The sequence below is a fragment of the Elephas maximus genome, chromosome 1, assembly GCF_024166365.1.
Source record: "Elephas maximus indicus isolate mEleMax1 chromosome 1, mEleMax1 primary haplotype, whole genome shotgun sequence".
NCBI lineage: Eukaryota > Metazoa > Chordata > Mammalia > Proboscidea > Elephantidae > Elephas > Elephas maximus.
Window position 1 is genome coordinate 124,285,938 of NC_064819.1, and position 14,422 is coordinate 124,300,359.

At 36.1% G+C, this 14,422-nt stretch overlaps 1 protein-coding gene across 1 annotated transcript in view; it reads right to left on the minus strand.

Moving 5' to 3' along the window:
- Positions 1-14,422, minus strand: part of KHDRBS2 (KH RNA binding domain containing, signal transduction associated 2) — a 656,556-nt gene that overhangs the window by 22,581 nt on the left and 619,553 nt on the right. The window contains exon 8 of the mRNA XM_049894956.1: positions 9,185-9,243. Coding sequence (XP_049750913.1) covers positions 9,185-9,243 — 59 coding nt within the window. The remainder of the gene's footprint in view (positions 1-9,184; positions 9,244-14,422) is intronic.

Sequence of the window (14,422 nt, forward strand, 5' to 3'; positions counted from 1 at the left end):
CTTAGTTATAATATTGTAAGATAAAGTATAAAAAAATTATCAAAGGATGGATAATACTAAGATTATAGGCTACTTTTTTTTTCTTGCTCCCATGTATATATTTACCTAAAACTTATTCTCAACGTTCCTTACAATAGAATCACCAAGAAAGGTTTTTAATAACCTTGATGTCCAATTTTCCTCTCCAAATGTACTAACGGAGCTGAGCTGGGGTGGGAATTGGGCATCGATATTTTTTCAAAGCTTTCCAGCTGATTCCAAAATATGTAATCAAAGCTAAGAATCTCTAATACAAAATATTTAAAAGCTAGTTCAGTTTTGCCTAAAGCTGTTGAATTTAGGAGTGTATAATTCACAACAAAATTGAAATTATAAATGCATTTAACCTAAAATTAGCAATGCAAGCAATGAAATAATGGCACACTGCTCTTTTTGCCTAGGCAACATGATCTGCATTTATTATCAAGACTGGTTAGATTAGATAGCCATCTGATTGCAAGATAGTGAGACAGAAAAAAAATCAGCTAAATTTAAAATTAATTTTGATAATTGAATTTTAAAATCTTTTAGATGTAGAATTTCATTAGGCCTTCTTACTTTCATTAAAAAATAAAATTTAAAAATTTATATCAAAAATCAAATAAGCCTCAGTTATATTTTTCTCAGTAGCTGATCATATTGCAATTTCAATATTAGTAAATTTCAAGAAAAATACATTGTTTGCATACCCTATTTTTTGCCCACATTAAGGAAGCTCTGTCATCTCCATTTGTGAAATAAATTTCCCCCAATTTATATTTCTTTTTACTTTTAAAAATGGACTGTCTTTGTGCTTCCCTCGTGGATCACATGGCTGGCGTGTATGCCAGTTGGCTTCATTTTCCTTTGCTGTTTTCACAGATGAATCAATGTGGGGCTTATTTTCACACTGGGATAATAATCACTCTGGCCCCTCAACAGAAAATGAATATGTTCGTGTTCTGCAATTGACTTTAAGTGAGGCACTCAAATGCCCTAGAAAAGGCACAAAAACTCTTTTTGCTTCCATTCATTTCAAGACAGTATATTAATATTATCTGTCTTGCTTCCACACAGCTGTCATCTAAAATGCCACTAAAGAATGGATGCATAATTAGCTCTTCAGTTCATACATTAAATACGTTTTAATAAACAGTTCCTTTCTCTAAGAAGAGAGTATTGTCCATTCTTAGCTGTCAGTGTCAGAGAGAATTTAGAGGGTTTCTTTTATGTGAAGCATTGCTTAGCCAAGCTATGTGCTGTGTTTGAAATGCACCGTTATTGAATTATGAGCTATTCAGACTTATCCAAAACAATTATAGTGACTGTCATGAATTAAGAAATACCTACAAATTGACTCGAAATTCCTATAATTCAAATATTCATGTTCCAAAAACTAATTCAAGTTACTGATCGCCAGACACTTAATATTTGCATTAAGTTGTAAGAAGCATAGTTTGATATTAAATTGCCTGCAAATATCTTGAATAATTTAATGGCGATGAATCCCATATTGCTACTTGAAAAATAAAATATGGGCCCAAAAGAGACAAATACAATTTCAATCAAAAACAAACAAACAAAAAAACCCCACAAATGTATGAGGGTTCAGGGTAGAACATACACTGAATGATTGGATTTTGATACCTCGTGGAAGTCTAAATGGTGGATGCTATCTGTAAGTCTTTTGAAGCTAGGACCCAATTATCTTCCCTCATCCTTTCTCAATGACTCCTGACTATGGAGTTCTTTCTGCCAGCCTGAGCAGGAGAGGAGGGAGCCTGGAACAACTGACTGTTAGCCTGCTCACATAACTTTCAAAGTCTGGGGTGTTGCCAGGAAACTAAACATTGGGGTTATTCATTTTACAAAAATATAGACATTTCAATGAGATTTAGTATCTGTACCCATGAAACAACCAAAATGAAACAGACAGGAGTTAGTAATTCAGAATGGAAGTGAAAGAATAGGTGGATATCCAAGATTTACGTTTTGAAATAAATGCTATTGTTTTAAAAGACTGTGCACAGTTAATTAAAGATAGGCTATAAATGTGTAGATACTAATAAATATGTGAGGTGTGGAAAATTAATAAAAAATGCCAATTTATATTTGACATGAATGAGACTACAAATCACTGTTCCACATGTATATTTAAATTTCATCATCTGCCTATTTGAATATCATAGTATCAGCTACTTATGAGCAAGAAGTCTGTGCTTAAAGCCCCAGCACATAACACTTAATACTAATATCTGAGTACACAAAATGCATATTAATTTAATTAAGCTTCAAAATTATGCAGCTGAGTTTTTACTATTTTTATCATTGGGCCTGGCCTTTGTTCTATTTTCTATATAGGATATGAGAGCAGGAGAATTCTGAAAATTTAACTCTCACAACTACACAGGTTGACATGCAAGTATTATCTTTATTTTGTGGCAATACAAAAAAGGGAATATCCCTTTTCAACTAAACACATTAATAGTTAATTCTGATAGCACATATGAAAATATATTAAACTATGCATTTTGTCAAAGTATAATCTTAATAATTGAGAAGTAAAAATAATTTTTTTTCTATTTATGATAGGAAAATGTAAGGGAAATTTTTATTTAAAAGTCTATGTTGTGTTCTGTTTTTAAATAAAATGTGTAAAAGGACAGATTAAAAAACTGACCAGATAACAAAAGTAAAGAACAAATGAATAAAGCAGCGTAATTCAGGGTGATTTAAATGTCCTTTTTGTTACTTACATTTTCTGTAGCATATGTCTATTAGTTTTAGAATTAAAAAAACCTTATTTTTCAGGTTAATCAGACATATTTATGTGCTGGGATTACTGAGAAATTGTGGCAAAAAGGAATTCTTAAAAAATAAAATTATTTTCAGGTGTGCATCATTTAAAATATAGGTATTTGGACTCACACATCTATGGTCAATGATTTTTGACAAGGGTGCTAACTCCACTCAATGGAGAAAAAAGAGTCTCTTCAATACATGGTGCTGAGAAAATTGGATTTCCACATGCAGAAAAAATGAAACAGGATCCTTGCCTCACACCATACACAAAAACAAATTAAAAATGAATTAAAGACCTGAACGTGCAAACTAAAACTACAAATTTCTTAGAAGAAAAAGCAGGGGCAAAGCTGTCAGGCCTGGCTTTTGACAATAGATTACCTAATAACAAAAACACAAATAGCGAAAGACAAAATAAATAAATAGGACCTCGTATAAATTAAAAACTACTGTTCATCAGAAGACTTTACCAAAAACATGAAAAAACAGGCTTCCAAATGGGGGTATATCTTCAGAAACCATGTATCTGGCAACAATCTAATAACCACAATACATATAAAACTTTGACCACAACAAAAAGACAAATAACGCAATCATAAAATGGGCAAAGGGCTTGAACAGACATTTCACGAAAGAGGGTATTCAAATGGTCACCGAACATATGAAAAGATGCTTGGCATCATTAGTCATCATGGAGATGCAAATCAAAACCACAATGAGATATTATTTCACTTCTACTAGGATGACTAAGATTTAAAAAAAAAAAAAAACAGAAAATAACAACTGTTGATGAGTTTGTGGGGAAATTAGTACCCCTACCCACTGCTGGTGGGAATGCGAAATGGTATAGCTGTTGTGGAAAAGAGTGTAGCAGTTTCTCAAAAATAAAGATAGAACAAACATATGATCCAGCAATTTCACTCTTAGGTATATACCCTATAAACTTGAAAGCAGAGAGTCAAAAAGAGAATTGTACACCAATTTTCATTGCAGCACTATTCACAATAGCCAAAATGTGTAAACAACCTAAATGCCTATCAAGAGATGAATGGATAAATGAAATGTGGTACATACACAAAATGGAATACTACTCAGCCAGTAGGAGAAATGAAGTCTTGATACATGCTACTATATGGATGGAGCTTGAAGACATTATGCTGAGTGAAATAAGTCAATCACAAAGGGACAAATATTTTACGACTTCACTTACATAAAAATACAAGGCAAATGTACAGAGAATAAAGTTTACTAGTGACTACCAGGGGCAGGAGGGAGAGGAAAATGGAGGTTAATGGTGATGAAAAAAATTGCATTGATTAAGAGATTGCACAGTTGATTACTGTAATTGCTGTCAATAAGTTCTATACCTGTGAAAAGCTGAGTGATATATTTACAACAATGACAAAAAAAGCAGCTTCTGAGGCTGCTTATGTACAACTAAACACCTCATGGGATTTAGTTCCTTGGTTTGGAAGTTTAAGGTCATGGTTTCATGGGACACCTCAGTTATTTGGCCTAATAACATGTTTAGTGCTTCTGTTCTACCTCCTACTTCATTTTGTAGTGTCTGGGGGCCTTAAAAGCTTGCAAGCAGTCATCCAAGGCACAACAGTTGGTTTCTATTCACCTGGAGCAAGAGAAGGAGGAGAGCCAGGAATAAAAGGAGGATATGGAATGTGTGGCTAATTGCCTCCATGAACAACTTCTTCATCTGATATGTGACCAGAAGAACTGAATGGTGACTGGCTACCGTTACTGAACATTTTGATCAAAGATTTCATAGAAGAATCCTGATCAACATGGGGAAAATGCTGAACAAAATTTCAAACCTTCATGGACTCCAGACTTCCTGGGGCCATGAAGGTTGGATGGGCTCCCGAAATACTGCCCGGAGGTAATCTTTAAACCTTAAACCAAAAATATCCCCTGAAGTCTTCTTAAAATCAAACAATAGTTTAGCTAACTAGTAAAAAATGTCTGCCTTGAGCATTATGCTCTTTTAAGAGCTATCTATACGGAATCAAATTGATAACAGGAACTTGAAAGATTAGATACAAACTTCAGAGGGCAGTGAATTTATGTTAAAGGGAGAGGAAACACCTGGAAAAAGAGGGTGAGAATGGTTGCACAACTCAAAAAATATAATCAATGTCACTAAAATGGTACATGTAGAAGCTGTTGAATTGCTTCATGTTTTGCTGTGTATATTCTCAGCAAAGACAAGAAAATGAATAAAATTTTTTAAAAAGTAAGCATTTTTGTTCAGAGATCACAGCACCTCTCAAGGTGGGCCACAGAGAGACTACAGGTGTACCTGGAGGGTTATAGGAAAAAGGATGGACCTTGGGGCTGCTAGAATCTCAACTCCCGAGTAGTCTCCTTCTATAACTACTGTGTACTACATACATCTCACTGTTTTCTATGCGCTCTGTGTCATGAAAAAGGTTGGAAAGGATTAGTTAGATTTCTTTGCCTCAGCCCTTGACTCCAACAAAGTAAGTACATAAATTCCATTCTGAACAATCATTGTTCTGACGTGAAAATCAGGAAACACTTTCCAGATTAGAATGCATAGAAGGTTGACATGCCTACATTTTTAAACAAAGAGTAAAAACACCTTCAATGCGAGGTGTGTTGTTGAACTAATACTTCCTCAATAATGTTAGAAAAAGACAGCCAATCCTAGTGGCCAAAGAAAAGATCTTGGCTTTAGAGTACTGCCTGTTTTTAGCATATCTTTGTCTAGTCTTTCAACCACTGAGCATATGGCCAAGTTAGCTGAAATTTTTGTTAGTAAGACAGGTAAGTAAAAGTTAAGAAGCCAAAATTGCTACCTAACTTATATCTTACTTACTCTGCCCAGATAGTCAAATCCTTTTTTGCATTTTCCTCATTACTTGATTAAAAAGAATTCATCAGCCATTTTCTGTGTACAGAGAATTGCTTGCTGGTAAATTGTAATTTGACCCAGTAAAAAAACAAACTAGTGCTTATGGGCAGATGTACCCTCTAAAATAAAATGGATGGTTTTTCCCTAGTACTTGGAACAATAGGAGAACCAGACAACAAAAATGAGTAATTGAAGACCCATGAAGTTAGAGAGTTGAGCTCCTGGCTCTCCTGCCCCTGAATCTCCATTAGAAGTTCTGAGAAGCAATAGTGTGTATTCACACACATTTCCCTACTGACTTGCATTGTATTAACACCTTAAAATAAAAATCATTGAGAAATAGAAATCTCATCTGTTATCACCAACTACCCAGTGAAATATAAAATTCATCCCTGCCCTTGATTTCAGTGCATGTAATTCTGAGAAGTAAAGCTCACAAGTGTGATTTTCCTCAAATTGATGTCAAGGGCAAAAAATAATGAATGCATCTTGCAAATGGAAGGTCCATTTTTTATGAGTGATTTCTAAATAATAACACATCTTTTCATGAGGATGGAAGCTCCAAGAGACTGTTCACTACAGCATCTCCAGGATTGAGAATGATGGCTTTCATGTGTTAGTCGTTAAATAAATATTTGTTAAATGAGCAATGGTCTCTGAACTTTTTAGATCTATCGTATCAGATGGAGCAATTGTTTTATATGTAGCCATATGTCTCTCCACAGTAGACAGTAGGAGCCAAGGAGGGACCTTGTACACCATCACGTTCCCAGAGCCTAGCAACACCTATGTGCAGAAAGCTGAATAAATTAAAGAAAGGACCAGATTATGTCTTATTCATCTGTCATCCTCAGTAAATAATAGCACAAGGCATGTGGCTTGATTCTTGTTTGCTTATGAATGAGCTTGGAACAATAGAAATATCACTGTGTTGAACACACAGAAGACTGCAGTATTAGGTATTGGTATTCTGGGTTGTCAGGTAATCTCTTTCCACTGGTCTGACTGGCTTACTGATGTGGCTTTGGAGCTATGTGGATACTATCGTCCTTCTTAAATATCACATGATGCCTCAATGTCCCCTTTTAAGTGAATGAACAATATATAAAGAACAAAACTGAAGCTGTATCTTCTACAGTAGCTCACCAACTAAGCCAGGCCTGTGCATACTTGTCCATTGCCCTATTTTTTCTATGAAACTATTTCTGAAAAGATGTTCTTTTTTTGGAGAACATTCCTATTTCCTACAGCAGCAAAAGATAAGGCCAATTTGACTGGTGCTGGGAAAGCTGATGTCTAGGAAAGAGTGAGCCAGGTGATCTTTTTGAATTAATACTCTGTGATTTCATTCTGTAAAATACCATCAAAGATCCCGCCACTCCCTTAGACTAGTGGGGCAGCATTTTGAAGGATTTAGAGAAATCTCACTAAGCTTAGCACCCTTCACTTTAAAGAAACTCAAGCTTAAAGTACCAGGTCCTCATCTTTTTTCCTAGGGTCCACTGAACTCCGCCCCTACCCACCCACCCACCAAACAACAAAACCAATCAGACACACTTGAATTCAAATTCCTGCTCTACCACTTGTTATTGTTGATCTGAGGCAAGTTACTTAATGCTCTGGGCTTAAATTCCTCATCTATAAAATACAGATGACAATAGGCATATGTGACCTGCAGAATTCTAATAGGAACGAGATTCTACAGGTGTACATACAGTTTCTAATGAGGATTATTTCTATAATCTCTAATCCTCATTAAAAATTGCCTAGTACAGAGCTATGATGAGTATTCCATGTGTGGTATAACTATTATTAATATGCCAGTCAATGATGAGAATATAAAAACAGAAGTTAAGCCTGACCAGTTATACTTTCATGTTGACTTGACCTCTGTTTTTCAGTTTCCTCATTATGAAATGGAGATAAAAATACTTAATATTTGGATTTATTATACAGAAATACATGAGAAAATACATGTAAGCAATCAGCTTATGAATGGCGATGGTGGTGATGGTTTACATTTCTACTTTGGGGCTTGGCCTCCTGATATTCCACCCAGAGGAGTTAGCTCGATGGCTGGTACCAAGGAGGACACACTTCTTCTTTCCCTCCCGATATCTGTGCCTTCCTTTCTCCATCTTATGAGGGCAGTACACCTTCATCATGTGAAGTCCCCAAACACTCAGCCCACACTCACTGTCTACTTTACTGTTCCCCATAACAAGAAACAGAGTGCCTTGGTATCATTTTAATAAAAATCTAGGACTGTAAACATTGAAATGAGCATCATTTTTCAAGGTGGTCAACTTGCTGCATGTGTAATTTTATTTTTTTTATTTTGCTTTAGGAGTTTACAGCTCAAGTTAGTTTCTCATACAAAAGTGTATACACATGTTGTTGTGTGACCCTAGTTGCTATCCCTATAATGTGACAACACACTCCTCTTTCCACTCCAGATTTCCCATGTCATTTCAACCAGCTCCTATCCCTTTCTGCCTTCTCATCTCACTTCCAGACAGGAGCTGCCCATTTAGTCTAGTGTATCTACTTGAACTAAGAAGCACGCTTTTCAAGAGTATTATTTTATGTTTTATAGTCCATTTTAATCTTTGTCTGAATGCATGCGTATTTTAAAGAACCAGAAACAATGTCTCAAAAGTGAAGCGCTACGTTGCTATATCCTAGGCATTCAATGAATCTTTACTGAGCTGAATTCCAATTAATTTCAAATGGTGTTTTAATTAAATAGTGTATTTTTAAAATTAATTAATTTTATAGACTGGTAGGCTTATTAACTACTGAGTCTGATGAGCCAAGATTTTTTGGCACTTTTAAGAACGACTGTTGTTGATGCTAGTTGTCACTATGTCCACTCCAACTTATGGCGACCCCATGTATGCAGAGTTTTCAAGCCTAGGACCTTTTGTAAGCAGATCGCCAGCTCTGTCTTCTAAAAAACCTCTGGGTGGGTTTGAACCGCCAACCTTTCATCTATTAGTTGAGCACTTACCCATTGGCACCACCCAGGCACTTTTAAGAACTATGCATACTAGGAATAATAAAAAAAAAAAAACTAAAACCCACAATCTCTGCCCTTACCAATTTAAAAAATATTTTAAATGTATATGTTTCTGATGATAATACACGAGAGCAGAAAAAACACAGCATCATTGTCAAATCAATGAGTGGGACAACGGACACAGTGAAACATTTAAGACAGCATTCAGAATGCTCACTGTTGCTATTGAAACTGATCTATGAACCTGATTAATTGCTTTTGAAATTTTGATCAAAATTGGCCTGTCCAATTTTCTGGCACTGGCTCTGTGAATCAAATCTTACCCCAGAATTACATAAATCAATCGAGTCTGGACTTCTGTAAAAACCGGGGGGAGAAAGATAAAAGTAATTTCTCAGTTGTCAGTAACTGATGGATGTTCTGGTTTTACAGTTTTAGCAAAGAAAAGGTCTTACCGTAGCTGTCATAGGCATCCTCACTTACTCCATGACCGTAGTCATAGTATTCAGGTACACTGCAACAGATTTAGACAGCAATCAATGTTACCGTAATCAGGAAGCATCAACCCAGAAACTCACATGGAATTTGTAAGGCAAAATGTGAGCTAAGGTACTATCCCAGGAAACTCTAGGCATGAAACACAATCCTAAATAAATATTTAGTGAGAAAAATACAGGTTATCAACAAGGAGTGCTGTGATTTTTCTCACTCTACCTCAGTACTTCTTTATTTCTATCCTCCAGTCTTATAAATCAAATTTTTCCTAAAACACAAGTACAATACTCCAAAATTGGTCAAAAGAAGAGTTATAAAAGGTCTATTACCAAAAAAAGCGCTATATAAGATTACAATCTGATCAGTCATATATGGCTCTTAATGGAGTTACATTAAGAAACAGGCATCAATTTCATCATCACTTCCAAACACTGAAATGATATTTCTAGTACCCTCTATCCCTTCCAAAATATACAAGCTATTTCACTTCACTCAGTATTTTGCTAGATGCTTCCACATTTCAATAACTGACAAAAAGCTGTTCTCCCTTTATTTCTTACTCTAAAGTTATTTAATGTCTTCTCCCACTACAATTGTCCTTGGTTGGCCTGCAGCATCAACTTCCCCCTTTAATGTGAATTTGATTAGTATCCAGACATGCTATGTATCTTGTATCCTTAAAGCCATATCTCCTTCCAGCTACTAGCTCTTTCTCTATCCAGTTACAGAAAAAACTCTTGAAGAGTGACTTATTGTTTTCACTCCTCTCCTTCCATATGCTTTTGTACACATTCCAATCAGGCTATTTATTCCCACTGCTCACTGAAACAGCTCTTGTCAAGAGCTCAACCTTTTCAAATCCAGCGGTCAAGTCTTGGTCCTCATTTTACTCAATCTTTTAGCACCACTTAAAACAGCTTCTGACATCTCTCTCAGGGGTCTCTTAAAGCATTTCATTTCCTCATTCTTTGTTGGTATCTCCTCATCTTCCCACCCACTTAACCCTGGAGGCCCTGTGGGCTTGGTTATTAGAATTTTTCTCTTTTTTTATTTATACTCCCAAGGCTGGAGATGTAATTTGGAAGACATCAGAACAGAGATGGCACTAAAGCCATAGGATCAGATGACATTGCCAGCCATCATTTTTTTGGCCGGCAGGCAATGTCATCTGTTTGTATGGCTTTAGTGACATCTCTGTTCTGATGTCTTCCAAATCATATCCCCAGCCTGGGGACATCCCCTCTATTCTGGTCTCATATATCAACTGGCTACTAGGCATTTCCACTTGAGTGTCAAAGTTAACATATCGAAATGCAAAAAGTTGATGTTCCTTCCACCTCAAAACTTTTATTTTTGCATTCTTCTCATTTTCATAAATGACAACACCTTTTTTTTTTAAATTAATTAGTGTTGCTCACTTCAAAACCTTGGAGTCTCTCTCACACCTAATGTTCAGTCCAACAGGAAATTATCTTCCTTCTATTGTAAAACATATATAAAAATCTGAATACTTCTAAACACCTCCATCTCCTTTAGGAAAAAAAAGTCTCAAATTCTTTTATTGCCTGCACAATTGGTCCCCCAATATTTCTCAGATCTCATCCTCTACCACTTTCCCTTTGCTCACTCTGCTCAGGGTTTATTGTTCTCTAGCTGATCCTTGAATATGCCAAGCACATTATTGTCTCAAGGCCTTTTCATTTGCTGTTCCAGCTACCTGGAACATGTGTTTCCTAAATATCCTATTATTCTTCTTTCATTCTTTTAGAACTCAGTCAAATGTCATTTAGGAGGTTTTTCTCTTTCATAACCTATTTAAACTAGGTATTGATCAATTAGGAGCCCTAATGGCATAGTGGTTGAGTGCTTGGCTGCTAACCAAAGGGTTGGTGGTTTGAATCCTCGAGCCGCTTTGCAGGAAAAAGACATGGCGGTCTGCTTCCATAAAGTAAAACTGCCTTGGAAACCCTATAGGGGAGTTCTACTCTGTCCTATAGAATCACTATGAGTTGGGATTGACTCGATGGCAATGGGGGTTTTGGTTATTGATACAATTAAATAGGTTTACCAATCTATGTAAGCTTGCACTCACCTACCTTGCCTTGCTTTACTGATCTTCGCATTTATCATTCACTAAACATGCACACACTTACTTATTTACTTATTTGCTGTTTTCCACTTCTAGAATGTAAGCTCCTTGGAATAGGAACTTAGTCTCCTTTGTTTACTTGATTTCATTGTTCCATGCTGATTGTTCTAGAACAATGCTTGGCACATGATAGTTGCTCAATATAAATATTTGTGCAATAAAAGAATGAATTGCTAACAGGAGGATTAGATGCCATTTAAGTGAGTAGCTTAATTTTAGAGTTTTTTAATTTTTTAGAGTATCATGCAAAAATGAAAATTATGTTAACTTAATATTTGACTAATGAACTCATTAAAAAAATCTTACTTGGGGATCTATAAATTTTTCTAATACATTATATTTTTTCTTCAAAGTGAACCCCTCTGTTCAAAGGTAGATACCAATCATTGTCCTCCACCTAAATCTTAATTTATAAATTATCTCAAGATTGAAAATTTTAAGTACACAGAACTGTGGCAAGAATATGGCTTAATATCAAATATCAGATTTTATAGATGCCAAAAGGTTAGGCTGGAACAAAAGACCAAAGAACTAAAATTATATGTTTCTCTGAATGTGATTGTCATTATCTCTCCAGGTATCCCATAGGTGTCATTATATGAAGTACTTGAGATTTCATTGATAGTAAGGAAAGAGAAGCAAAAAAGCAAGGTAAAAATGTATACACCAGAAATGAGAAGAGTTAGAGACAGAGATATTGGGAAATTTTTATCTTCCTGGGCAACAAAATATGCACTGACTTCAATTTTAGTGTAAGGAAGTCGGAAAAATTATTACCTGGCTCAGCTTCATTGCCCAAGGTATTTATGTATAAACTAGGATAAAAGTATAGTAAGATGTTTTCCTCCCCGTCCTTCCAATCACTTGAGATTATAGAAGCCTGATCCCAGTGACCAGTAGCTGGAGTTTTCTTTCTCCTTTCATGTGTTTATATTTATAGAAGTTATGCAATCTGATTCAGAACCCTCATATAGGTGTAGCACATTCCTGTGAGTTGTTACATCAGCTCCCTAGATTATCGAGAAATGGCAGTCATGAGATTATGCAATATGATTTAACAAGCAGTACGACCACGTTTTGGGGATGTAGAGAAAAATGCATTCCCAGCAGCTTCTTCTTGCCTTTGTCACAATCAATAATTCTTCTGTGAGTGAGCCTCTGATCATATCTCCCAAAGCACGCTGCTTGAAGACCAGTAGCACAGAACAACTCTCTAGTGGCATTAACACGTTTCTCACTGAATTCCAACTTTAATTTTATTTGATGAAGATAAGGAAGAGCAAAAGAACAGTAGTAAGAAAGACCATAATGAAGGAGCTCCACTTATTGTTTGTTATGGAGCCTGGTGGCACGGTGGTTAGGAGCTAAGGCTAGCTATGGCTGCCAACCAAAAGAATGGCAGTTTGAATCCACTAGCCACTCCTTGGAAACCCAATGGTGCAGTTCTACTCTGTCCTATATGGTCGCTATGAGTTGGAATCGACTTGATGGCATTGTTTTTTTCTTTTTTTTAGTTATCATCTATCATAAATGATATATACACACCACGAGAGAATTTTAACTTTCAAAACCCTAAAAATGGAAATGTGGGATACAATATATTTGCTTATGATTTGGAAAAATAATGGATGATAATAATAATGGACTCTGTCAGTGTCCATACCTTTACTTATTCAACTATTCTCACCTCTTCCAAAGAAAAATATTCTACTTGGAAAAATGGCTGCTCAGCTCAGGAATACATCCTCCAGCTACCCTTGCAGCTAGCTGTGGCATTTTGGATAAGTTAGGGAACACGTGGTGTGAACAGAAGTGAAGGGGGCAACCTCGAGGTCATTTCCAACTTAAAAACAAGCTGTCTATCTTGGGATCTTGGACTTGTGCACCTTCCTCTCCCCAACTGGCAAAATGCAGACATAGTGATGATTTAGCATCCATCAGTGCAAATAAAGATGATGCTCTAGGAAGTCATGGAACAGCAGCACGGGAGGAACTTCTATCTCTAAATGATCGCGTGGAGCAGACTTACTCTACATCACCGACTACTTCTGGAATCGTTAAGCAAGAAAAATAAATTTTTATCATATTTGAGTCACTGAATTTTGAAACTGTAACAGGTTAGTCTAACATAGAAATTAGTATATAGAAGTGTGGATTTGCCATTAACATTAAAAAAAAAAATGTGACATTAACTTAGTGGGAGGGTGGAGCATACAAAGGAACCAAATACTGAGTCTGGTAATGTGATTCCCTTTGTTATACTATCACAAGTGGTAATTTGGAAGGCAGGTTATAGATTATAGGCCTATGTATCTATCCTGTGGCACTAGGGCAAAATATGGGCTAGTGATCCTTGCTGTTTTTAGAAAGGTTTACAAGAGATATAAGCTCAAATAAGAACTGAGTTGTAAGAAGAAATGAAAGGAATGGAACTTTGCAACAGAGGCTATTTGCACCTGGTTTATGCTTTACTTCTATAGTTTAAATTGATAAAGGGCTCAGAAATTTGGGACTTCAAAGAATTAGTAAACCCATTTGCTTCTGTATTCCAAAGAGCAGGAGATAATGAGTGTTGCTCAATGCTGTCCTCAAAACCTTCTCATTAGACTTTGCTACTGAATGTGATCCCTAGAGCAACCCTTGGGCTCCCAAGCATGCATCAGCAGGAAGCATGCTGCAAAAATTGTGAAGCCTCCAAGGAAGCTACACTCTACTGTACCCAATTCAGATACGGTCATCAAGGATAAAGAATAAACTAGAACCTTCCAGTAAATCTGGTGTAACTCCCAGAAAAGAGAACTAATGTGGCCAGATACACTAGTCAAGGATCTTATTTCACTGCTGTTGCAAGGGGTCTTTATAATCTCTGCCCAGCAGGATTTTGTAACTGCTTTTGCCCATTGAGTCCTCAGTGTTCCTTTCTTCCATTTTCCTGAAGGCAGTTTCTATTGCAGTTATTCTGTTCATTTCTCACAATTTTTCTTAAGTGTGTTGTATGGAGGATTGTGGGCTGAGAGTGAGAAAGATAACCTATCTGTTTACAGGTTTC